Consider the following 27,534-nt stretch of genomic DNA (forward strand, 5'->3'; position numbering starts at 1 on the left):
AAGGGCCCAAACAAGTCTCTTTGGGGAGAAAAATTTTTGGAAGTGTGCAAAGAATTCAGGGTGGTCCACGCCCACTGGCAAAAGTATACCGTGCGGACAATCTGCAGCTATAAAAATATACACATACAAAAAGACAGCTACAAAATCATGGCGCCCATTTTCTTAGATTTCCATTATAAAAAGTAGGGGTTTTCCATTAAAGGTAAACTGGGGGGGGGGGCAGCATTATAACTGTGATTCCATGTCTAGTCTCCCCTCATCCTTATTTTCATGGAATAGAGCACACTGAACTAGCCACTGAGGAGTGGAAGGGGTTAATCCTAATAATTCTCGGACCAAGGTGAGAAATTCGAGGTTCAAGGTCAAATGGTCATTCTGCTGTCAGTAAGAGTGTCATGAGTCAGGGAAGGAGGGAAGTATTTTGATCCTGCCCTTTGGCCCTTTGGGTCTCTATTTTTTTTTTTTCTTTCTTTTTTTATGCACTATGAATCACAACACAGTCATTGAGCTACAGCAGACAGGCTCTGGAATTTGCATTGATGTGTGATCTCTGGCAGCCCCTACACATTCAATGGAGAAAATTCGATGCTTCCTACACAGAGTATTCCACTGGGTTTGGCCCACAGAGTGTCAGCAGGAAAGGCCACACAGGGACTCCTGTCTTGGGTCTCGTTTCTCATCAGGGCGTACTTTCTCCTTGATGAGAGGAAACACACCTGGTCCCCGTGCTTCTGCGTATGGCATCGGGCAGGGGCTCGGGGCCCCTGGGATTCTCAGGATAGAAGGCTGTGTCCCTTGGGCAAGGCCAGCTGGTGTTACTTGGCTCCACAAGTGTTGATGTTTTTCCCATCCACGGCGTCTTCCACGAGGGAAATGTGGTAATCGGTGGACAGGGTAAAATGAGAAATACAGCCCACAAGGCCTCGCATGTATTGCCTGTTAGTGTGCAGAGCAATTTCCTTCATTCCACCTGCCAGGAAGCAAGAGGGAGAGGAGGTGAGCCAAAGGGGAGGATGTCTCTTTAGGACACCTGTCTACTGACCAAGGCGTCCCTTGGCTGACACGATGAGTGAGGGCTATGAGCCCCTTGAACTGCTCAGTGCACAGCATTTGTCCAATTAATGATTACCCCTGAAGGAACAGGTTGACTGATATCAATCTGACACACACAATCGCTATTTACACCCTCCTTGCATGTGATTTCTGACCCAATTGACCACTTACAGCCAAATAGTCTCCAATAAAATTTGAAATGTTATATAATGTCAACAAAATGTAACATGTAAATGTGATGTCATCTTAAACAGAAAGAAATACACTGATATTGAATGCTTTCAATCAAGTGCACTTTTAGGAACTATCACATGGATAGAGATGTATTTTCAGGTTTCTGTATCTGCAGTAGCAGGTTCTAAACTATTTACAGAAACACCACTCATTCTAATTCTGAGAGGGCCAAAGAAAGATCCTCCTTCCTCAGAGGGAACTTTCGGAGCTAAATTAAGCAGGTTCCTGTTCTATAAACAAGAAAAGCATGGTTTTCCTGGTGGCTCAGCCCAAAAGCACAAAAGCATCTAAGTGCTTCCTGCCCCCTCAGCGATGAGTCAGAAGTTCAGAAAATGGAAGAAGAGAGTATCTGGCAGGCTTCCCAATTTCTAAGTATCTGATCCAGTGAAGTACACCGCTTTGGGGAGCCCCACCATGAGAAATGGAAGATTAATGAGAAAACACTGGCATAATTTAGACTTGGTCAAAGGTCACTTACCCACATACAGAGCTCCATTGATGTTGAGCTGCCTCATCATGCCAGGTGATTTGCCTGTTCTGGCCCCATAGTCATCCACAGTTATCTTTCCAGATTGGCCATCCCTGTAGAAACCGTGATTTTTGGAGCTTCATTTCATTACCCTCCATTTTACTAAAACTGTATTCAAGTACCTACTCTGTGCAAGGTGCCATGCTAAATGATAGAGGTGCAAAAATGAACAAAAAATTCCTGGCCTACAGGAGTATATGGTCTACCGAGGCAAACAAAAAATCAAATTGTAAATGACCACATCGTGCCCCCAACTCTGCAGTAGAGTAATGCCAGGATGCTGTGCAATTACACAGGAGGAGAGAGGGTCAGGGAAAGCTTCAGAGGAGATTCTGAGTTTCGAAGGCTGGGTAGGTCAGGTGAAGGAGGAGGGTAATGCAAGCAGGAAGTGGCAATGCCAACGGGAGAAAAAACAGGGGACTGGTACAGATTAAGCATAGAGAATTCCGGAAGTGGGAGTAGAGCAGCCAGAAGCAGATGATGAAGGGCATCTCTGCTGACGGGAACCAGAGAAGAACGTGTAAGGGGAGAAGTGGTCGTGACATGATGGCACATGATGTGTTTGAATGCTATTCTAAGCAAAACGGGAAGCCAATGAAGCAGGTATTGTAGAGGGAGGATTACTCTAGGGGAGGACAAAGAACAGCTTAGAAGTTTCTAAAGGATTTAGAGAGTCACCCAGAAGGGACTCTGGGCACAGTGGAGTGGAGGTATTCATCTGTGGCAAGGGCTTTAACCATTTTCTAAGCTGATTTCCAAAACTACCCAGTCCCATGACCTTCAAAAAACTGCCTCTGTTTGTACAGCTTTTGGAGGGGGTGTACCAACACAGGTTGCACTTTTTTTTTTTTTTAAAGGAGTTCATTATTGATCTTCTAATGTTCCTTTTTTATAGCAAACTGTTCTTGTTTCTTGGGTTAATAGCCTTTCTTCCCTGACAATTGTAATATGTTTTATCTTTTTTTTTTCATTCGTCTGTTTCCTTCAAATTGCTTTGTTATGTTAATTTGTTGTGATACCCATCTTTTACACTGGAGACTTTTCTCAAATGCCCAGTGATTTCTGACTGCCACTTCATAGTCAAGTGAAGAAAAAAAGCACTAAAAAGCAGATTGGAAGCTCTGTGTGCAGGATGGGCTCTGTTGACTGTGTGATGGGCTTCATTGTGCTGTGATCTGGCTCAATCATTTTCCTGGGGGACACGCGAATTTTCTACTTCCTTTACTGTGGAGTATAGGCATGGCTGCCAGCGCTCTGTAATCTCACTGGAGGAAGGATTACAGGGTCCTTAATATTCAATATATGAGCTTGAACACGTCCCCAGCCCAGTATACGGTCCAGTATTTAGTTATGCCTAGTGCCTCTCATTCCAGACCCTTATTTCACTCTTCCAAAGAACTGCCTTTCATTATTTTCCCATGGTTAGGCAAAGGGAAGTGTGCCAAATATGGGAAGTAGAAAAGAAGTTTGGGGTCTAACTCTTAAAGTAAATTGAAGTACATTTTTTAAAACTGATCTTCCTGCTTTTAGCCCCTCCTTCACCTTCCAGAGGTTCCTGGCTCTACCTCCTTTTTGGGGGTACACTAATATAAATCTGTCGCCTGGGCCTCACATCTTGGTAGCAACTCTTCTAGTAACTAGCTTTAGAGGTAATTCTGTTCTGTCCTCACCCTCGATACCACATACTGCCTCCCCGTTTTGGATATGCTTCTTTTGGATCTCACACCTGAATGCCGTGATGGGCAATGCCCACAGTAGTTCGCTTTGCCTGACCTGCCATTTTCCCCCCTCCACTACTCTAAAAAATTCCATTTTTCCTATTTCATTTCATCAGTTCTAAGAATTTTTCATTTTGTTATATCTCTGAAATGAAGATACTTCTTACAATCACTGGCATCTTAGATTTGAAAAAACATGGTATCGACTTCTAATATAATAAGTAATATACTTCGCTATTAGGTCCATTACTTATTGTCTACTGCCTCCCGTTAGAACGCAAGACCATCAAGGCAAGGGTGATGGTATTATTCGATGATGTGTCTCATGTGTCTGGAATAGCACTGCAGTAGATGAATGAACAAGTGAATGTGTGAAGCTTCAACATCCTCATCTGAAATGGGAGTAACTATGCCTATCCTACGAGGCTACTGATGAGAGATTATACGTGCAAAGCACGGAGCATGGTACCTGATATGCAATTGCTGTACAAAGAGTAGTAGAGGAAGATGCTGCTATTGTTACCAATACCATCATCGTTCTCATCTGTAAAACGAAGATCACAAAACCCAAGTTGCTGTGAATATTGACCAAGATAAAGTATGTAAGGCACCTGGCATCTTGAAGAACCTTAACAAATGAAGATTTGCTTTCTCTTTTCTGCTAGGATTAATTCCTACAAGACCAGGATTACTCAGAGCAAGACAATGTAGGAAGCAGAGCTCCCCTTGGAGATCTCTTCTTCATTAATTCTTCTATTTCTGACTCTGAAGCCTGCTTCAGAGAATTAAGGTATTCATCCAACCCTTCTAGTTCTAGTTGAAACCCATGGCCTTAACCCAGTTCCTGCTTGGATCTGTTGTACTAACCCTTCTAGGCCTATCTGCTCCTCTGGGGCACAATTTATAACATCTGCTTGAATCCTCCCATCTCTCCAGTTTCTGGTTAGTTCCTTCTGTTCAGTCCTCACTGCAATCTAAGACCCACAGGCAGAGGTATCACTGATTACAATAATAACAGTCAGGTCTACTAAATCATTTTTGTGGTGCCAAGCTCAGTGCTTTGACATTCAAAGTCCTTCTGTTGGAACATGCCCTGTCTTATCCCTCTAAAACATCTGAAATCCTAGCTGGGGTGGGCTGCCACTCCATGGGGTGGGATGGAAAGAGCTTTGATCTAAGATTCTAATTTTGGTTCTGCTCACAGAGAGTTGTATAGTCTTGGGAATGTCACTTGACCTCTGTTCCCTGAGATGTCTAGGAAGTGCCTAGAATCCCCACCAGTGTGTATCTTGATGAGCATAATCAAACCACAACAATTTGGAGGATTTAATAATCATTCCACAATGTCTGACTATTCCACCAACCTTCTCGATTCAAGGAAATTAACAACAGGTGTTCTCTGATGTTCCCAGGATGGGAATTAAAGGGATCAAATGTGGTATTTCATATTCCTTTGGATGATTCTGAGTGAGCCCTTTTACAGATGAGTAAAGAGAGAAATATGAAGAACTCAGAAGCTACATTGTAGTCTTGAAGTTGAACTACGAGCATTTAAATTTATCCTAGAATATATTTGAGATCAACATTATAAATACTCACTATGGGAAAGACATTTCCTTTTTTCAACCAGTCAGAGCTAGGGCTTCATAAAAATCACTGTCTCTTTTCAAGGGCTTTCTGAACCCCCGGGCAGTTGGCACGGCTCTGCCTCTTTATCCTTACACATCCTTTCAGGCATCAGAGGTAGGCAAAATGGGCAGGACACTGGGGTCCATCGAGGCTACTCCCACCACAGCCTACATGTGAGCTGAGCTGGAAACTGATCATGGTAGCCCCATGTTTCCCAAGCCTTACTCATGACCTCATCCACCAACCTCCTCACGGAGGGCTACGGTAAATGCTCAGGGAACCTGACCCAAAGACTCTGTTCAGTTCATCTCCTAGAACCTTCATCTAACATGGCAAGAGTGATTTTTTTTTTTTTGCATTTCTTTTTTTAATTAATTAATTAACTAACTCATTTTTTCATTTACATCCAAGTTAGTCAGCATATAGTGCAACAATGATTTCAGAAGTAGATTCCTTAATGTCCCTTAGCCATTTAGTTCATCCCTCTTCCCACAACCCTCCAGCAACCCTCTGTTTGTTCTCTGTATTTAAGAGTAAGAGTGCCACTTTTTTATAGAGCTAAGTTTAAGCCTGGTGCTATTTGGTTTCTCAGAATATACTGTTAAGAATATGGACACAGGTAGTAAAACTCATTTTAAAGGAATCATTCACCCAAAGTTAATCAGAAGTCAAGGTAGTGACCTCTGTGAGAGGGGAAACATGTAATTGGGGCAGGTTACACACAGATTCTAAGGCTCTGTAATGTCAAAAAAAAAAAAAAAAGGAAAAGTAGGCAATTGCCTACACAATGAGAGTTGAAGCATTTCTTAAAGTCCACATGCCCGGAAATCTTATCCCACTAGAGATATCTAGCTCTCACTAGATAGCAAGGCCCCCTTCCACTTTAGCCATCAAAGAGTTCTTTCTCCAGAAGGTCACTGTTGAGTGAAGATTTGGGAGTTCAGCCTCCCTAGTCTGCCAGTGTTTGGGAAAAGTAAGGTGGAAGTCAGTAACAAAATGCCCTGAAAGACCCAGGTCAGAAGTAGTAGGATGCCAGGCAAGGTTGGGGAACAGGACACTGGGGCTAAAGGGACTGGGATAGCACATCGACCTCTGTCTCACCTTTTGTAGGTACTCACCTAACAGCCTTGACTCGGTGCCACCGACCATCATTGAAGGAGCCATTAACCATGATGGATGCCACACCACTGCCCAGGTTATAGCTGACAGCGTGGGGGAAGAACAAGACAGACAGAATGAAGTACTATACTACAGGCAGCCAAGCGTGCACGAAAGATTCTCATCGCGAACATTCTTTGGGACTCAGAATGCAGTTTTCTTAACATGAAACAAACAATGTTATAAAAAGCATTAGGTTTCCAGGCTAGGCCATGAATGATTAAAAAAAAAAAAAAAAGTTTTCTTTAAATCTTAGTTGTAGTAAAATACACATAAAACTTACCATTTAACCGTTTTTAAGGGTAGAGTTTAGCAGTGGTAAGTATGTTCACATTGTTGTGCAAGCAATGACCAAAGCTCTTTTTATCTTGCAAAACTGCAACTCTGAGCCCCATAAGCTACAACACGCGATCCACCCTTTCCCCAGACCCTGGCAAACACCACTCTACTTTCTGTGTCTGTGACTTTGACTATTCTTGGTCCGTCATATAAGTAGAATCATACAGTGGTTATCACTTTGTGAATGGCTTATTTCACTTAGCATAACGTCCTCAAGGTGTTTGTTTGTTTGGGCCCCATGTACAGAAGCGTCAGTACCATAGTATCGGGAACAAGAAGGGTTTTATCATTTGTAATGTGTGCTACTAGGTTAAATGATGTCTCCTGAAAATTAAGGTTCACCCAGAACCTCAGAATGTGACCCTACTTGGACATAGGGTCTTTGCAGATGTAATCTAAGTTTATGATGAAGTCATCATACTGGAATAGGGCAGCTCTAAATCCAATATGTCCTTATAAAAAGGGAATTTTTGGACAAAGAGACAGAGACATGCATGGGAAAATGCCACACAAATATGGAGGCAGAGACTGAAATGATGCATCTATAAACCAAGAAACACCAAGAATTGCCAGCAACCACTGCTACGTGGGAGAAAGGAATAGAACATTCTCCCTCAGAGGCTCTAGAAGGAACCGACCCTACCAACACCTGTGTGTTGGACTTCTATCTTCCAGAATGGAGAGAGAATTAATTTCTATTGTTTTACGTCACCCAATTTGTGATAACAGTCATGGCAGCTCTCAGAAACTAATACACGTGTTTTCGCCTTTTGAAAAACAAAACAAAACAGAACGCTGCGGAGTAGGCTGAGCCCCAAAGAGATCAGGGGAACTTACCTGAAAATCCCCAAACTAACATATAGGACTTAACTTGGTATCTTATCTGCTCCTCCCTCCCCATTTTATTCTGACATCAGGTCTACTCCGTAGCTTTGTATTTTCTAGTGCAGTTTCCAGATACCTTCCTACCCCGGGGTATCAGAAGACGTGCACATGTTGTTTACGAGAGAGAAATATCCCTCTTAGTCCAGTGTTCATTCAATAATTCTAATTTAATTCGATTCAACAAATATTTGGTGAGTGACTACTCCAGGCTGGGCACTGGGCCAACTGCATAGACCTCCCCTTGATAATGTAATAAAGCCTATGTAATCATGCTCTTCGAAGAAAATGTGTTCCACCAGGACACCTCTCTCTTCATCTTAGAAGAGGACATATCTCTCCATTACTTCACTGGCCAAGAATTAGGAATGTTGAAAGGAAACCTGGATTAGTTACTGAGCTCCTGCATGCACTCGCTCTGAGAAGAGAGCAAGAACAGAAAGCACTTGGCTTTTCAGGGAAAGCACTATTGGTCCTTTCTGTAATAATGGCGGATCAACGGAGTCACACAGCCCATAGACACTGAACCAGGCACAGAACCTGGGCGACTTGACGAACCAGGAGACACAGTTGTCACTCTGATCCTGAAAAGTTTACTGCTTTCTAATGAATTTTCCCACATCCTGTGTCCCCTTGTATGAAGCAGCCTGCAGGTGGAATTGTCAGATTTCATTATTTAGTGGCCAAATACTTTTTGAAGAAACGAACGAATACGAAGCAGGGCCAAGAGCTGCTTGGCAGCAACTGAGCTGAATTCCTAGTGTGGCTTTTAGGAAAGGTAGCACAGGGTAACAGAAAGAGCATCAGCTCTTGGATCAGACTAGCCGGCCTTGATTCCCAGCGTTGCCAATGACTAGCTCTGGGACGTTGGCCATTTGCCTGATCTCTCTAAGCCTGTTTCCTCATCTGTGAAATGGGTAATATCTTCCCTGAAGGACTGCAGGGAATATTATATACAAAGAGCACAGCACACAGTAAGATCCAAATAACCCCATTACCCCAAATATATGCGGTCTTTAATGCAGCTCATATTCAGGGTTGACAATACATCTGCAGGAACCAGTAATAAGGAGAAAGTTGCCACCAAGAGTTAAACTCATCAGGCCTCTCCTGGAAGAGTAGTCATGTGTGACAGTAAACCCACAGTCTGTCAATATGTAACTAAAAAGGCCAGGAACACCAAGTTTCTGAATCAGGGTGACTTGGGCAAAATCTCAGGGACGCTAGACTGGAACGAGACTGTGATCCAGTGAGTGGAAACCTTTCAGTTGATAAGGCTCCTGTTCATGCAAAGAGCCCGAAAGTGCTCAAGGGAGTCAACACTGAACCCGGCAGACAGGAATCCAGCCCTCATTGTGGGGTGGAGGTTGGAGGGGCCGCTCGGTTGGCATCTCCACGACCTGACTCTCCAATACCCACCACCACTCTATCTCACCCTCCAAATAACCTCTTGCCTCTCCAGACACCCTGTCGCTCTGGAATATCTGCTTTTTGCAATGATAAGAGACCAAGAACAGTGGTTACCTGTATTGGGAGAGGGCATGAGGGAGCTTCCCTGGGTGAGGGAAATGTTCTCTATCTTGTTCTGGGGTGGTTACACAGGCATCTACATGTTTAAAAATTTACCAAAATCAGGGGCACCTGGATGGTTCACCCGGTTTTAAGCGTCAGACTTCAGCTCAGGTCATGATCTCCCAGCAGTTCTTGGGTTTGAGCCCCACGTCGGGCTTTGTGCTGACAGCTCGGAGCCTGGAGCCTGCTTCGGATTCTGTGTCTCTGTCTCTCTCTGCCCCTCCGCCCCCCCCTCCTCTCTCAAAAATAAATACACATTAAAAAAATTTTTTTAAATGTACCAAATTCATCAAGCTGTGTACCTAACATTTGTGTACTTCATGTAAATTATACCTCAGGTGTTTTTTTTTTTTTTTAAAGGTGGAAATATAGAATGAATGAACAAATGAATGTGTGTCTGGCTTCTCTATCAATGCCTTGTTAATCTGGTTAGCATGAATCGCTTATTTTAGTCCAAATTTACCTACTTAACTTGCTGTGCATGAGAAGCTATGGGGCTGAGCACCAAGGGGGGGGGGCTGGCTCGAGGAGCCACCAGGTGAGGCCTTTTGGAAGGAAACCACTCGGCTGCCTCCATGTGGTGACACCCCTGCTTAGTCACGTTCCCTTCGAACTGTAGCACAGGGCACTTTGCTAATGGCACATCTCTTCCTTTTTCTCTCTTGCCTGAAAATGTTATCAAGGTCACACGGAAACAGTGGGAAAAACGGTCAATCAAGCGATTGTCACAAACCTGTTCACTGGGTTTTATGCCCCATATCCAACCATAAAGCGTAATGAAACAAAACAGCCAGTATCCACACACTTGGATTCCCTTTCTTCTACTTAATCTTTTTTTTTTTTTTAATTTTTTTTTTTTTCAACGTTTTATTTATTTTTGGGACAGAGAGAGACAGAGCATGAACGGGGGGAGGGGCAGAGAGAGAGGGAGACACAGAATCGGAAACAGGCTCCAGGCTCCGAGCCATCAGCCCAGAGCCTGACGCGGGGCTCGAACTCACAGACCGCGAGATCGTGACCTGGCTGAAGTCGGACGCTTAACCGACTGAACCACCCAGGCGCCCCTCTTCTACTTAATCTTGCACACAGAAACACAGAAAACATTTGCTCAAAGATCACAATTTTAATAACCATTACCACTAACTGCTAGATATGCCAGGCCCTGCATTCTGTGAATTAACTCCTTCAATGCTCACAACTGTTTCCTTTCACAGAGGTCAGGTGACCTGCGAGAGGTCACACGGCCATGGGAATGGTGCAAACCTGACTCAGAAGCCCACGCTTTTGATCATTTCAGATGCTGTTTCTTAGGGCGTGGTTCCTGATGGCACCCACTAGGACCTGGTCCAGCAGAATCTCTGGGGGTGGTCCCAGGAGTCGACCTCGGAGAGGAGCTCCCTGCTGACTCTGTACATTGACATTTTCAACCCACTGGCCTGAACTCTAATTCCTCTCTCTGCTCAGCCTCCCGCAGCCGAGCTTCCTACGCAGTAGGTGCTGGTGAATGGATGTGGGAAGGAACTGCCCAGAGGAAGGAAAAGCAGCAGAGGCAACAAGGCTGTGGCCCCAGGCCCAGGGGCGGGCGCAGATGTGTGCCTTGGTGGGGGTGAGGTGGGCGATCCCTTACACAGAACACAGCTAGAACTCCAAGGCTTAAGTGAAAAACACTGGGCCCATTTTCAGAATCCCGAGGAAGAACTGGTATCCTAACAAAAATGGCTGGGATGCCGTGGAGTTGTCAGAAGGGTCTCTGGGGGTGTGGGAAGTGGGGGTGGCCGGCTGTGGGAGCCAGAGGGAGAGCTGTGCCGGGAGGGCCCTGGGCCGAGCTCCCATGACTGGGCTGAGTGGATGGGTTTTAGCTGGCGGTTTAGGGGGAAGTGGGGCCTCCCACCCACGGCCCAGCTACTGTTTCAGTTCCCTTTTCTGGGCACAATCAAGCACTTGAGGCCTTGGTGAGGTTAACCACAGGAAAACCACAAGAAAATGGCTTCGCGGCAGCCAGCCTGAAAGTGGGGTGTGAAGAGCTCTGCCTTTGACCTCGGGGCCAAGCGGGGGAAGGGGGACCAGCCGGTGAGAACTGCTCCCACCGGCCAGCCTCTAGCTTCCAACCACACGCGCTCTCACTAGAACCCGGCAATCACAGGACTGCATGGCTTAGCGTGCTCTGCCGTCTGGGGGCAAGCGTGATGTTGGGCAAGTGACATTTCCCCTCAAGATGCCTTTTGTTCAAACTGAAAAAGACTTAACGGTTATTCTACTCTGGCTGTCAGTAATCCCAGTGCATGATCCACAGAAGCCTCAGAATTAAATCTTCCCCTTCTCCACAGGTCAGTCATCTTTGTTTTAATTCCAACTGATGCCCTATCTTGTAGTGAACTTGTGCTAGTCACCAGATGAGGAATTAAAAAAGGGAAAGCCAGATAAATTCCTACCCCCGTGGAGCAGACAGACGATCTAGAGACATGCAGGGGTTTCAAACATTAGCGGACACAGAGTCACTTGCGGAAACCGTTAAAACAGAATGCTGGGCACCCCCCTAGAGTTTTTCTGGTTCAGTAAGTCGGGGGCGGGGCTGGGAATCTGCATTTCTAACAAGTTCCCAGGTGACACGGATGCTGCTGGTCCACAGACCACGCCTGGGGAGAGGGGCAGAGGGAGAGAATCTTAAGCAGGTTCCATGCTTAGCAAAGAGCCTGACACAGGGCTTGATCCCCGACCCCGGGATCATGACCTGAGCTGAAATCAAGAGTCGGACACTCAACACACGGAGCCACCCAGGTGAACCTGGACAAGTTATTTCTAAGCTCGAGTGAGGATGTAGCATCATAATCTCTACAGAAGCTTTTTCATATCACACAAGCCATGCCTGCCTGGAGAAACCCATCCCGCCCAGTGTGGCGGGGAGCAGTGGTCTAGGAAACCCTTTTGCCACTTCACAACCATCCATTTGACAAGTTTGAGAATAGTCTAAAGTCACTCAAAAGAGTTAAGAACTTCTGGGACTGCCTTATCAGTATCACCCAAGAAGCATTTACAGAAAGCCAAATGTTGGGTCGACCTACTGACGTATGAATCTGTGCTTTGCTCTTCTTTGCCGTGGGAGATCGGAAAGCAGGCGTTCTCCTTCCAAAGGCTGCACAGCTAACAGGGAACAGAGTCATAATTTACATCCAGGTCTCGCGACCTTCGATGGCTGCATCCGTCTGAGCTAGCTTGAGCTGAAGAGTCATATCCATGCTTGGCGCTATCAAAGTCCTCTCTCTACGACTTCCTAATTTCCAAGTGGGGAGCATATGGCTGCAACATACTAGAACAGGGGTCAAAAAACTTTCCGTAAAGGGCCAGATAATAAATATTTTAAGCTTTGCGATACAGTCCCCACTGAAACTACTCAAGTGTGCCAGTGAAGCACGAAAGCAGTCAGATAATATATAAACGAACGAGTATGGCAGAATTCCAACAAAACTTCATTTACAAAATTGGGTGGGGGGCTACATTTGGTCCTCAGGCTATAATCTGCTGACTACTGCTCTAGAAGATGGATGAAACATCGAAGCACCAGGAGCGTCAAATAAGCCTGGTGCTTCAGGCAACAGTCAATTCCAGCAAAATGTGTGCTGGCTTACTTCGGCATGGCTCTGTTTGGCATGATCAGCACTGAGAAAAATCGCAAGGTGGTGCTGCAGACAGCTGGTGAGGGGGTTACCTGAACACCAGGGCTCCATCTCGAAGGCCCAAGGAAATGAAGTCACTGTTGGGTCTCATGGGGCTGTCTCCCCTCCACAACAACAGGCCGTCTTTGGCAGTTGTCTTAAACCTCATGAATGCATTTGTTCTTGATCCTGATACCCTGGGGAAAAAAGACAAATAATTGTAACAAACCAACCAGTGCCCACCGACATCCATTCTGCATAATCCCAGTTTTGGCCACCAGCCCCAAGAAGCCAGGAATGAGGGTCATCTGGCCTTCCCGAAACTTATTACCAGGAAATTAAAAATGGCATCACCGCCACGAGTCACAGTATGGGTCTAAAATGCTGGACTTCTCATTCTGCAGCAGTGTCCCCTCCCCACATGTGGTAAAACTCCACGAGGAGTACTTGATGAGTCACAGAGTAGCCAGAGTCTGGCCAATGCCAGCATCAAAGATGCACCACCCCCTATACACACCTAGGTCTTTCCTCTTTCTTGTCCCACCTTCATGGGGCCTTGGAAAAGCGCTCCTTATTCCCCAACAGAGAGTGAGTTTCTTAATTGCCAAGGGGTTCAAGTCAGCAGCCCTCTGGGCTATGATCATGGCCATCGATGGCTTGCTCTGGCAGGGACTGTCCTTTAGGGCAGAACAGGAGGCAGAGTGCCAGATGGGGCAGAGTGCCAGTCGAGGAAGGTGGCTTGATTGGATAATGATCTTGAGAGCTGTTGGGCAGCAGCAGGGTGGGGAGGAAGAGGAAGCTGAGAGGAATGGAGGGATGCTCAGGCAGGTCTCCCTGCCCCTACAGCCATGGCTGGGCATATAATCTCATGCTTATGTGTTCTTATCAATTCTTGGGAATAGACCAGTTCAGAAATCTAGTCTCACTAAAGCGACCAGGGTTTTATCTAATAAAAGGAGAACGAGCATGAGGTCCTTACATCAAAGTGAGATCAAAGCAAACATAATTTAGCATTGCTCCTCATATGGCACTACTGGAAAGTCTCTTTTCTATTTTCTATCTCTTCGTGCCATCCTTCTGTCTCACGTACCTGGTCAGGAGCTGTAGAATATATGGTTAGTGCAGATCTTTCTCAACGTACTATGGGGTTATACCCTGATAAACCCATCATAAATTGAAAATACCCTAAGTCAAAAATGCATTTATATACACCTAACCTACCAACATCATAGCGTACCGTAACGTGCTCAGAGCACTTACGTTAGCCCCAGGAGAGCAGAATCATCCAAAACAAACCTTAACGTAAAGTGTTGAGTGTCCGTGTAACTTACTGATACCAATACTGAAGTGAGAAACAGAATAGTTGTAGGAAACAGAATGTTGTAAGTGCTTTTGTGGTTCACCCTCCTGATGGCGTGGCTGAATGGAGCTACGGCCACTGCCCTGCACTATGAGAGAGGATCGGATCACACGTCGTAGCCGGGAGAAGATAAAACTCAAAATTCAAGTATAGCTTCTCCTGATGCACATTACTTTGCACCACTGTAAAGTTGAAAAAATCATTCAGTCAAACCATCTTATCTGCAGTGAACAGGGAGGGACTTTTGTCTAGTTTTCCAGAGCCCGACCTACATAGAAAGAGATCAAGTTCTGTCCCCATAGAGCGCATAAGTGAAGCAGTGAGAAGCAGGGGTCCATAATGGGGACTTTGCCACCAGGCCGGGTGCAGAGAATCCAGCCCTGGCCTACTCACTAGAGATCTGCTTTTTTTCCATCTTTATTCAGGTTCCTTACTTCTTTTACTTGCTCTGGATACATTGACTAGTATAAGCTGATCATTAATGGCTCCATTTCTCTTGCAGTGATTGGTTAGGGGTGGCCATGTGACCAATATTGTCCAAGGAGATAGGAGAAATTTATCAGGAGGATTCTAGGAAAGATTCTTTTCTTTTAAAAAGAGTCAGGTGTTGGGTGCCTGGGTGGTTCAGCTGAGAAAGCATCTGACTTCGGCTCAGGTCATGATCTCATGGTTCATGAGTTCGAGGCCCACGTTGGGCTCTGTGCTGACAGCTCAGAGCCCGGAGCCTGCTTCGGATTCTGTGTCTCCCTCTCTCTCCACCCCTCCCCTACTCGAGCTCTGTCTCTCTCTCAATAATAAACATTAAAAAATAAAAACAAAAAAGGCACATGAAAAAAAAAATGTTTACTTCCACTGGATATTGCCCTGATTTATAGCCATCTTATGAGCATCTTATGGACAGCTGTCTTATAACCATGAAGGGCGGGGCCGTTGGGGAACTTGTTGAGGATAACAGGGCAGGAAGATGGAAGAGACTTACTCTTTGATGATGCAGTTGAATCGCTGACTTAACCAACCCTGGAACCACTCTAAGTCTGGACCGCTTGTTATGTGATGTGATAAATGCCCTTCATTTTTCAGACATTTTGAGCTGAGTCTTCTGTTATTTGCAGCCAAAGGCATCTGACTGAAACAGACCCTGATCTTGACTTCCACTTGCAGCTTCACACACATCGCATATACATGCGTGTACATGCAATTGCTTTGGTTTGGGGTCCTGCACCTCCTCCTCTCACCAAACCCTCTACTCCCCAACCACCCCGGTGCCTCGTACTAAGTACCAGGGTGCTCAAGACTTGGCCCTCTTCAAACTGCCTTGTTTTCTGGGACTGAATGCCCTTTCCGTTTTGGGAGGAGAAAGTGCTGAAGAGGAAGAAGCTCTCTCTCGGACTGGGAATCCATATTTCCTAAGGCCCCATGCAAAGACACCTAGATAAATACAACCTGGAATTAAAGAAATGAAGCAATGCCTGTCTGGTGTGTGTTCCGAGTTACCAGGGACATCCAATGCTGCAAGGAAAGGTCTCATTACTAACTTCTGTCCCTCAAAAGCCCCCAGACTCCACCCTAGAACGGGTGCCTTTGGCTTAAAGCTTTGCCTTAATCTGTAAGATGCAGTCAACCTGAAGAGAAGGAAAATTCTAGAATGATGGTGTTGGTGGCAGGGTTGGGGGGGTGGCACCCTATACACACAGAACCAGAGGAGGAAAAAGGAGAGAAGGGCAAACCAAAAGCACCAAAGATGCGTCTCACAAGGGCGACAAGACTTGGCCTGGGCCAGCCTTTCCCTTGTCCTGTAAACATGCTCCAAACCAGGAGAATTGGGACTGCAGAGCAGTGCTGGAGCTCCTGCCACCAGGGATTGAAAGCCACGGCTAGGATGTGGGCTTCTCCTTGTACCCACAGGAGAGCTGAGAAGCCGCTCCCTGGAGTGGCCAGAGCCTGCAGAGGACAGAGGACCTTTGCTAAGGAAGATACAAAGCGGCACCCTGCATTTGAAGACTGGCTGGCACGCGGGAACACCGGGGCGCTTGGGCTAATTGTTCTGGGCAGAACCAGCAGACTGCGCGCCACAGGACAACGTGAAGAGAACTGCCCTTCCGGGGACTCATACTCATAACCTTCCTGCTTCTCAAAGCCCGGTATCGCAAATCCTGGAGCTGGGTAGTTTTCTCTTCAGGCCCTTTGACCAGAAAGGATCTGGCTGTTGTAATGGGTTGTTCTCAAGTTTAGTTTGTTGTTTTGTTTGTTTTGTTCTGGTTTCTATGTTTATGGTGTGTGTGTTTCCCCTCCCCACCCACCCGAGGCCACAGCAAAAGGACTTCTTTGAGAGTTATCTTCCGGCAAGTAAGATAAGGAAAAGTCTGGAAAGACTCAGAAATCTACCCCCACAGAGATGCGAATGGTGCCGTCTGTAACTTCTTACCTCTTGAGGATGTCGGGATTGTCCATAGATCAAGGTAACTGGGCCGATAAACTGTGGAATCTCGTGGCTTCCGTGATCGTCGAGACAGTAACAGAAATGGAGGTTACATGGAGTATGCTCCTTGACCCCACCCTCACTACATGGCAGGAAAATACAAAGGAAGCCACTCCTGGAAATGGACATTTAACAACCTGTCAGCCCCTTCTCTTGGCTGACAGGCACTTGCCAGGTTCAGAACTGCCTGTCGTGGCTGGAGTTGGTGTCTCCCTGTGGTTGCTCTCCTGGGGCTGGCTGTCACTGCTATTGGCCTCAGCACTACTGAGAAGTCCTTGCAATATGTTGAAACTGAACTGTGCCCATTATTCTTGGAATCCAAAAAGCAGGTCTGGGGCCATGTGGGGAACAGCTGGGGATAACCCTAGATGCTCTCCAAGGGAGGCAGAGAAACATTCTCTGAACAAAGCCCACCAGGACTGCATTGTTTGAAGCCAATCTGCCCCAGGACTCCTTCAGCCATGACCTCAAGAGATCGGTGAGGTGGGCAGGATAAGGTTTATGACTCTTTTTTTTTTTTTTTTTTTTAACAAATCACCTCCCAGTGTTTACATTTCATAGGATCTTCACTACAATCCCATGAAGTAGCAGGGAATATGAAGGAGGGTTGGTTATTCCCATTTTACAGAAGAGGAAAATGACACACAGAATCATCAAGGATTTGCCCAAGATCACACAGCTAAGACAGCAAAAGACCATAAGCCAAGGGGTTCTCCCTAATTCTGGCCCTCAGCCCACTCAGCAAAAACTTTCCAGTATTTTAGAAGTACCTTTCCTTCTTCTAATTTCTCATCACTTTGTTTTCCTTAGGAATCACCCGTTTCCACACAGTTAGCAATATCTTTTCCTCTTTAGAAATGACAGTTTAAGGAAATTAACATGGAATGAATCTCATTTTCAAAGAAATGTGTATGAAATGAGAGACGAAAATCCAGCTTATTTTTTTATTTAATTTTTTGCAATGTTTACTTTTGTGAGAGTGAGAGAGAGAGAGAGAGAGAGAGAATGAGCAGGGGAGGGTGGAGAGAGAGGGAGACACAGAATCCGAAGCAGGCTCCAGGCCCTGAGCTGTCAACACAGATCCCAACGTGGGGCTCAAACCCATGAACCGTGAGATCATGACCTGAGCTGAGGTCAGATGCTCAACCAACTGACCCACCCAAGCGCCCCTAAGGCAGCTTATAAAACGAGTTCTAGTTTCACAAAAATACGCAGTTGACACAAAGGAGACACTGAGCTGACTCTACACCCAGGAGAGGAAGTGTGTAACTATCTGATACTATGAACAGTAGGAGAGTTGAAGCATAACTTCTTAAACATGAAGAGAGAGAGAGAGAAAGACAACAGCAAACGCTCAAACCCAATGACATTGAGCCCCAATAGAAGGTCCTCTGTTGGCAAGTTCCCAAAATCTTTTCATAAAAAATAAAAAAAATAAAAAAAAAAAAAAAGGAAGGAGGGAGAGAAGGAAGGAATGGAGGAAACAAAGAAAGCAAAGGAAGAGAAGTGAAACGTTTAAGATCGTTTCTGAGGGAACTATGAAGAAATTGGTCTATTGCTCTCTGGTGCAGCACAGCCCTGGGACAGGGGGGCAGCCAGCTGAGAGGGCCTATTAGACCCAGAAAGGCTCTTGCCGTCCACACTTTGAGTCGCTTGTGGTCGGCCACGGTGCAGAGGGACATCCTCCTCCTGACAACCCTCAGGAAGTCAGTAGGAGCGTGACGCCTTCCACCTCACTCATCTCGTCACACAGGCATTTACCATTTCATAGCATCACAGGGTGGGACAGTCCAATAAGATATTTTGAGGGAGAGACCACAGTCACGTAACTCTTATTACGTGTGTTGTTACATGTATGTTCTATTTATTATTAGTTATTGTTGCTAACCTCTTACTGGCCTAATGTAGACATTAAACTTTATCGTAGGTAAGTGCTTACAGGAAAAAACATAGAATATTATAGGATTCTGTACTGTCCGTGGTTTCAGGCATCCACTGGGGGTCTTGGAACGTTTCCCCCACAGATAAGCGGGGGCTATTGTAGCTTTAAAATTCTGGTCGCACCACCAGCCTCTCTCCCTTCTGGTTAAAGTGCGTAGGAGGAAGAGGGGAAGAAAAGGAGGGGAAATAGAGGAAAAAAGAGTGGGGTGCAAAACAGCACAAGTTGAGTAGAAAAACAAATGGGAAGAAGAAGAGAAGGGAAAGGTTAGAAAAGAAAACGATAAGGAAGGAAGGGAGATGGTGTGAAAAGAAAGGAGAGCCATGTGGACAGGCAGCCTTCAGGCGGGGAAAGAAATCAGGGCAGGAAAGCCAGGCAGAGAGAGAAGGACCCAGAAGAACAGAAGCAGAAATGAGATGGGCAACAGTGGATGAGGTAAAGGGGGCTTGCAGCTAGGAAGCGGGCCCCTACTAGCAGGATACGAGTGCCCAGAAGGAAAAGGGAGAGGCTATCCAAGCTGACGAGTCCTCGTTCCCAGAGCTAAACATAGCCAAGGCTCCCCTACTGGGCTTGGCTCACCCCCAGGGAGAGAGGCACAGGCAGGGCCCGTCCCTGCTGTTACTGGCCACGGACATGGGCCTGTGGCCAAGAGCCATCGTTCCCCTGGACTCCTTGAAATGGTCAGGATGTTCTTGTCACATGTCATCAGCTCTGCACACGGAGAGCCTCAAAGGGGTCCGTGTGAGCCCAGTCCGGCTGCCTGCTAAGCCCCTGGCTCTGGGGCTCAGGCTCCTCCTGAGACAAGCTGGGAGACCAGCGCATTCTCAGGGCTGGTGGTTTTAGAGGGAGGATTCCCACTACCCTGGTAGAGTGTCCGAGGCCCTCACCATTTCCCCGGATCCCTCTGCATGTGGTCGGCCCGTGCTGTGCCCGTGGCCTGGCCAGAACTCTCCCAGGCACGAACCCGGGGTGCTTTCCCAGTGTCTCGTGGAACGTACTGTACTTACTATTGAGGCAGTAGTTCCCACACTCTGCCAGGTGCCAGCATGGAACAGAATAGGGAGAGTCAGAATTTCCACAGTCATTATAAAATCCCAATTCTCTTGGTTGCAGATCCCTGAAAACCAGCCTTGTTTCCCTCATAGATCCCTGCAGAGGGCCCAGCTCACCCTCCTAGGGGAATGTGAGTAAGAATCCCAAAGGGACCACTGGGATCTTTCTCAGCAGGATTACACCAAGTCACAGACTCACCTCCCTAACTAAGTCTTCACTGAACAGTGGGGGTGGGGGTGGCGGTGGGCAAAGAAGAGATTAAGTAAGTTGTCTGACACTTCCGAGGCTCCCTGACCTTCAACCAACAATCCCCATTTATTCTAAACCTGCAGAAGTAGTTCTTTGCTAAAGAGTCACTTACCTTGTCCATGATTATTACTTTTCTTGCCTCTAGACTACATGTGAAAGAGGAAAAGACGAAAAGAGCTGCCTCTTTTCTCTCTGTAGTGGAAAAATACCACCCCAATTCCCACCTTCACCTCCCCTTTGGAAGATCCAAGAACCCTGCTTATTTTGTGATTAACAAACGTCAGGGGGATGCTCCAGAAATGACATGACTGAGTACAAAATGGAGAAAATGCACTCACTGTAGGCAGTACATATGGAGAAATATTAATTCCATACTAAAACATTAGAGCCAGAAATGACCATCTTGGCCCTTTCTGGCCCTTGTGGTTTATGTAAATATTGTAAACACGACGATATTTTATCCTAATCTAATTTTTTTCTACATTGTCTTTTTTTCTGCGGCAACTACACTAGTCGACAAGTATTTTTGTCACGTCTTTCCATTTATACCCAGAAGCTTGTGCCATCTGCTGACACACAAAAAAATACCCAATGAATAGCAGCATCCAAGCCAGGCAAAGCGAATTTTCCACTTGAGGGACCTGAAATTCCCAAAAGACTCTAAATAGTTTGACGGGAGTGCTGGCTCTCTCACAGGACCACAGCAGAGGAAGGACCTGGGGGGGTGTGATCTGACTTTCCCAACACCATCCCGATGGTGGCAACTCCCTCATCCACAGGGCAGCTCCATCCCTTGCTGAAAGTTCTACTTGGTACAGAATTCTTGGTTACATGACGCCTACTCTGTAGGCACAGAGTGAACAACAACAGAATACCTTTTTCTTTATGACCAGCTGTCAAGGATCTCAAGAGCAACTCTAGGCCGACCACCCCCACATGTTTCCATTGTTTAATGATACAGCATCCCAAGGGAAAAACTTCCCTGTATTATGCATAATTAATATATTTTTTAATCTGTGGTTCTATATACTGAGTTTTCATATATTATGGCCTATATTTACTGAAGCTGTTTTTTCATACACTGGGACCAAAATAAATAAATAACAAATCATCTAAATCAGACCCAGCAATACACTGTGCATTTGCTAAATACAATATAAAATGTTCAAAATGTTGCATTTGTGCTGTATCTGTAATGATGAGGCAAGACCGATCTTTTAGGACTGCGCTTCCCTGACAAATATGTGACCAAACCGGTTTGGCTGTCGGTGGTGAGTGGGGTACAGCCCACCTGCTACAGAGGAACACCCCCATCTAGTGGCCTGCAGGGTCCTGCACGATCTGAGCCCCAGCTTCTCGGCAATGCAGGGAAGGGAAGGGAGGACCAGGGCTGAGTTCTTTCCCAGGTGGCCTGTGTGCCCTTGGCTGGGAGAAGCCCAGGAGGAAGAAGCTGCACCCTGTACCCTTGTCGTAGACACTCGGATCATCGCCAAGGCCCTGAGATGTCCCGCAGAAGAGAGAGCTGTTTAATTGTGGTTGCTCAGGATTACCCAAGCTTATTTGACCACGGAACCCCACTGCCATTTTGTGTATGTGATTGTGTGTCTGCCTGTCTGTATGTGTGTGTGTGCTCAAAGCAGTCATTAATATTTGTTAGAGCCTAATTTTTTACACGAGCCTTGTGAAACTCTGCTTTAACTTGCTGGTCACTTACTTAGATACAGGAACTCTGAGGGACTGGACACAAGATGGGTAAATCTGGATGAGAGTAGAGAGAACAGAAATCCCTTAGGATGGGGCATACATTATATGAGGAGGGAGGACTTGGCGATGCCCCTCTGGTGAAATGAGAAGGGGGTCTCAGTATTGGGGTGCTATACGGGATGCCTAAATTGAGGTGGCAGGAGGCATCTAAGAGTGAGAGCCCCCAAATGGAAGGTGAGAGAATCACCAAAGTCAGGCTTTATGGTTTTTGTAGGCACTGAAGTTAGAAGCAGGCTGGGGTTAGAACGTCTGGTACATATATACAATGGAATACTACCCGGCAATGAAAAGAATGAAATCTTGCCATTTGCAGCAACGTGGATAGAACTGGAGGGTATTACGCTAAGTGAAATAAGTCAGTCAGAGAAAGACAGATATCATATGTTCTCACCCATATGTGGAATTTGAGAAACTTAACATAAGACCATGGGGGAAGGGAAAAAAAAAAACAAAAAACCTTACAAATGGAGAGGGAGCCAAACCATAAGAGACTCTTAAATACAGAGAAAAAACTGAGGGTTGGGGGGGGGGGTAGAGAGGAGGGGAAAATGGGTGACGGGCATTGAGGAGGGCACTCGTTCGGACGAGCACTGGGTGTTGTATATGAGCAATGAATCATGGGAATCTACCTCCAAAATCAAGAGCACACTGTATACTCTGTATGTTAGCTAACTTGACAAAAATATATATTTAAAAATTTTTAGTAAAATAAAATAAAAATTATTTGGGGGGGGGAAAGAACTTCTGGCTTCTCCTGTCCTGGTGGGTTCCCCACGATGGGCTGGAGAGGCTCAGGTTTCTGTAGCTCCTGGCGCTGCGGGGAGCCTGCTGTGCCCTGGGAGCAGCGAGGAGCTCAGCGGGAGCCCGATCCCTCCTTCCGTCTGGGCTCAGCCTTGCAAGAACAAAGGGGGAGGTCCCCAAACCATAGCGATGGTCTGAGTGTCTAGCACCACTCCAGGATTCGTGTGAGTTTCTGGCTCCAGTCCTCCTGTGCCACCAAGTGGTGAGGACGAGTGTCCATCTCCCAGCGAGGGCCCTCGTGGAAACCGCCTGCCTGCCACAAACTCCTTGACCGGGTTGGAGAAAACTAGACTCACGAGGATCCCCAAAACGAAATTCCTGAAGGAGGTGGTATGGACTGAATGAGGTCAGACACTGGTGACGTCTGCAATATGTCGTTCAATGTAAAAGGACCGGTTTAACTTCTGGAGGGGATACTATGAATAGGTTTTTGCTTTTGAAACATTATCAGGGAGGGGGGAAAAATTTAAACTTTTAACTTATGAAGCTAGGGATCACCTTGCTGGATTTGACAAGACTGTCTCCTGTCTACTTGTCAGGATTCATCTGACAACCAAGGATGGCTTCTAAGTATTCTTGGTCTCCCCAACTAAGAATCCACCCAACTTTTAGAATGTTCTTATGCATCTCTACGGAGGAGTGTAGCTGCCTATCTCTCTCCCCTCTCTTTCCCATCCTTACTCAGGACTAGATGCTCACCCCAACGAGTCTGTATGGCAACTGCATACCACTGGGTGCCTGCTGGGGCCTGGAAAAAAAAATTGTCCTTAACAGCCCTAACCTGTGCCCAGGCGCATTAATCCTCTCAAGCCACATGATGGGAGAAGACATGATACAGGCCATGCTCCCCATGTATAAATCTTCCTATGGTTGGCAACAGCTGCCATTCTGCCAGGAGCATTATCTTTATTTCAAAGCATAAAAAAAAAAAATACTGAGATAACACAAGGGGAGCTCATAGTCTGCCTGGGTTTTACTCTTGACTCTAGCCTAGCACGTTGCAGAAAAAGAGGCCTAAACATCCCCTCAGGTTCCCCCGGCTGCTGTCCATTCCCTTGGATCTTGCCAGGAGGCCTAGGCCCTGCATGGAGATCTGACTCCTCATTCCAGTGAGATGTGTTTCTCACTGAACCAGAACCTACAGTTATGAAGCTATAAATGTGAGCGCTTTGCACCTGTCATGGCTGATATTCTACAGCGGGAAAGGAGGGTTAACAAGATCACAAATTATCCCGTCCTTCTTCCTTTCGTTCTCAAAGCTGCATGTTCATTTAAGCCTGGACTTTATATATTGACCATTAATGTTAGCATTTAAGGCAGGAGCAAACCTGAATTGCCTGTGGTAAAATTGGAGACCCAGGAAATTCAAACACTAATGTGTAAAATCCAAACTCAATTTTCTGAATGAATGGGCTACTCTCGAACTAAATCTCTGCAAGTACCCACTATTAGCTAAACAACGATTTGCTTGTTAGAATTATAATCAGGATCTTTCAGAAATGGATCAATTACTCTTCTTTGGAGGTTCACCGCTAGGGTGAGCTATGTTAATAAATATATTTCATATAATTTGCCAGGCAGCTTTCAGAATTCATTTAAATATAATACTACTCAGGCTTCCAGCCAGCAAATTAGCATTCATATTTCCCAAGACTGTTGCAAAACAACTTCTCCTAGCATTCCATATACCGCAATATCTACCTGTAACTTAACAGTCTTTCCCTAAGCCTTAATTCTGATAAAGATTGGGAACCTGGAAATAAACAGGAAAGAGAGAGAGCACATCCCTTCACTTAGGCCGCCCCCTGCCTTATTTCCTTTGGCCTGTCTACCTTTTTTTATTAGTTCCCGGACAGGTGAGGCCATACTGATGTCGGAAACAAGAAGATCCATATGGCCCAACATGATGACCATATGCTGGCAGGCCTCTTCTAGACACCAGATCCGTGGCCTCTGCCTCCCTAGGGCAGATGTGAAAATCTCAGTCCAGCAGGGACTCACCACCTGTGACTTGCTCTAGCTTTCAGACAACGGAAGGTAGGGAGCTGAGTAGCTCACCGCACCTGTAGTGCATTTTATTTTTCTCCCCAGTAACAACATGGCTAGTCCTGGTTGAGTACTTACCAGGCATTGTCTCAGCAATACGCATCGTCTCATGTGGACTAAATGAGGACACTACTGTGTTAGACACTATTGCCTGGTTATTCCCGTTTTACAGATGAGAAACTGAGGCACAGAGGAAACAGCATGAAAAACAGCACTTTACAGAAGGTTATTTGTACTTGTAGTTTGAAGCAACCTATTTAGAATTTATACATTTCTGTATTTGGCGCGATTTCTCAGCCACATACAGAACACTTTTTTTTTTTTAACTTTTTTTAATGTTTATTTTTGAGAGAGAGAGAGACAGAGCACGAGAGGGGGAGGAGCAGAGAGAGAGGGAGACACAGAACAGGAAGCAGGCTCCAGGCTCTGAGCTGTCAGCAGGGAACCCGAGCGGGGCTCGAACTCACAAACCGTGAGATAATGACCTGAGCTGAAGCCGGAAGCTCAACCGACTGAGCCACCCAGGCACCCCTAGAACACTTAATAGCGTTCGCAGGAAGGGGTCAAAATAGTTACCAGCCTATAAAGTCTCCACCTATGAGGACAGGCATGGCTCAGGTGCAGGGGTCCTGGGAACCTCCCTACACTATGATGTAACCTTTTGGTGGCTAGACCCTGAGGGGATTCTCAGGAAAGAAGCCATTTACCTACTGTTACAGAGGCATTTCAGCATTTCAATTCTTGTTTAATGTAACAATTAACCATCTCATATGCTATTGAATACGTTACTGAAATCAATGATAAAAACCACTGGCACGGCTATCCCGGGGTTGCCAGATCCTTCTGGAAAAGCCGGTCCCCTCTGCTCCCCGGTGCAACGCCTGAGCCCCGCCCCGTGTACCTTTCTGGCAGTGGAGCCCCTCGAAGCCCAGGGGGCAGTCACACTCATAGCTGTCCTTCCTGGGCCGGCAGCTGCCCCCGTGCGTGCAGGGGGCCCCCACGCAGGGGTGGGCTGCGTTCTCCACGTTCACGCCCCGCGTGAAGTCGTGCTTCACGTGGATGGTTCGGTCGTTCAGGATGATCTTCGGGAGAAAATGTAAACACAGAAAACATCTTTGCAGTCTGCTAAAGCTCCCCTCAGCCTGTTAACCTCAGCTACATGTGATGGGGGAGCTTTCATAAAAGAGAAAGTGTCTGGTTCCTGTTTTTACCGCCCAGTAAGTGTTGCAGGCACTGAAGTGATGCTCTGTGGCCCTTGGGAGAATCTGCAGAGAGTAAAGCGTCCTCTGGTCCTGGAAGATTCCGGGAGGTCGTAAAGAAGTCTCAATAAATACAAAATTAAGGTTCTCAACCTGGCTGCCTGTTAGAATCGCCTGGGGGACTTTAAGAAATACACTAATGCCCCAGGTCTCACCCAGATCAATGGAATCAGAAGCTCTGAGGGCAGGATCCAGTCAACAGTAACTTTTAAAAGCTTCCCAGGTGATTCTAAAATGCAGCCAAGGTTGAGAGGTGCTGCTATAAAGCCAAGTAGGGAAGAATACAGAACAAAGTATCATGCAGGCAGAAATCAAAGGGGGACTGACGCCTTCTAGTGGCAATGGGGCTGGGGAAGCTTCTCCCTGTACTGCTCTGTTCTTCTGGCTGATGGTCTCGTGTCATCTACAGCTCCATCAGTGGGGTCTCCCAGATTGTCCCATCCCTTCCTGCTATCCTCTCTCCCGGACACTCTTGAATTCCCTTCCCCACATCCCCTTCCCCACTATTAAAAAAAAAAAAAGTGACACTCAGATCACATTCTTGTCATTTGCTGTGCAAATTCACTGGGACAAGAGGGCTCCATTGCCTTCACTCCCTTTTCCCTGCAATGGGGGGTCTAGTGAAAATGATGAATTATAGGGAGAGGTCAGTGGGTTTCCCAGCCCCAAATAACGCCTGGGGGACCCAATGTTTTCAGCCCTCCACTTGGAGTGTGTGTTTACCTTGAGCTGTTGGGTGTTTTGGTGTCAGGCAGGCTTTGCAGAACCAGGAGACAGAACACCTCTCAGAAAGACCCCCACCCTGCAGGGGGTCCTAAGAGGTTAGCCATGGTCCTTCCTGCCACTAATCCATGGTTCCATAGGCCTGCCTAGTCCTTGGAGGGTGTCAGGGGAGTTAGGAGAACACTTTTTCCCAGTCTTGAATCTTACAAGCTGCAAGAGAGTAGCCAGAATCCTTCTACAATCTTCCCCTTTTCGTACTACAAGGGAAAGACTGTGAAACTCAGTCATACGTCCTTGAGACAGGCCAAGAGGCTACCATCCCCTTCAGGACGTGGCACAGCCAGTGACTCAGCCACTGGGAGGGGCGGGTGGCCTTTCCGGGACGTGGGGAGGAAAGGGTTGTGTGTGCCACGTGAAGGGGGCGGGGGCAAAGCCTGACAAGGGCCAGGAGGGAGGCGGGTGAGGCCTCTTAGCATCTCAGCTTGATTTCTCAGTGAGAATTTCAAACGCATGATGAAACATGGCCAAACCCACTGACGGGGGACAATGGGTTGAGATGAGGTGTCGCTGACATCACAGTTCAGCAACAAAGGGAAACACCTCAGAGTCAGCAAATATTGACTGGACCCCTTTTCTGTGCTCCACACTGGGATACAAGGGGAGGGGAACAGAGCCCCACGGGGCCCTTCCTAGTGCCCAGATGTGCAAATCACAGTAGGGCTTTCTTTCACTGTCCTGCCTTCATTTTAGCCTCTCTCATGTTTCACCCCAAGTCTAGAAAGGATCAATGGCCCACATTCCACCACAGGTTGCTAAAGGAAAACAGGACGAAGCTAACATCCAGCAATCGAATACGCTTTTCTTCAAATGCTTTTTTCCCCTAATGTTTGATGGTCCTGGAAATCTGGTTTGGTGAGTCAGCCTGCACCTCTGTTACAGACAAAACATATTATCGAAACTAGAGAGGTCATGGGCAGCCCCAAGAGAAGGGATAACAGACAAATATGTGTGGGGTCAATGTCCTGTATCTTTCACCGGCTGCATGATTCCACCCCCCCCCCCGCCCCCGAACCTTCTATGGAAGGACTCCTTAA

General features: G+C 46.5%; 1 protein-coding gene across 1 annotated transcript in view; it reads right to left on the minus strand.

Annotated features, from left to right (window-relative positions):
* Positions 1 to 466: 466 nt before the first annotated feature.
* EGFLAM (EGF like, fibronectin type III and laminin G domains) overlaps positions 467 to 27,534 on the minus strand; it is a 180,537-nt gene continuing 153,469 nt past the window's right edge. The window contains 7 exon segments of the mRNA XM_032594538.1: positions 467 to 970; positions 1,766 to 1,869; positions 6,282 to 6,365; positions 12,821 to 12,964; positions 16,553 to 16,575; positions 16,577 to 16,619; positions 25,338 to 25,540. Coding sequence (XP_032450429.1) covers positions 816 to 970; positions 1,766 to 1,869; positions 6,282 to 6,365; positions 12,821 to 12,964; positions 16,553 to 16,575; positions 16,577 to 16,619; positions 25,338 to 25,540 — 756 coding nt within the window. The 3' untranslated portion in view covers positions 467 to 815.

This window comes from Lynx canadensis, chromosome A1, assembly GCF_007474595.2.
Source record: "Lynx canadensis isolate LIC74 chromosome A1, mLynCan4.pri.v2, whole genome shotgun sequence".
Taxonomy (NCBI): domain Eukaryota; kingdom Metazoa; phylum Chordata; class Mammalia; order Carnivora; family Felidae; genus Lynx; species Lynx canadensis.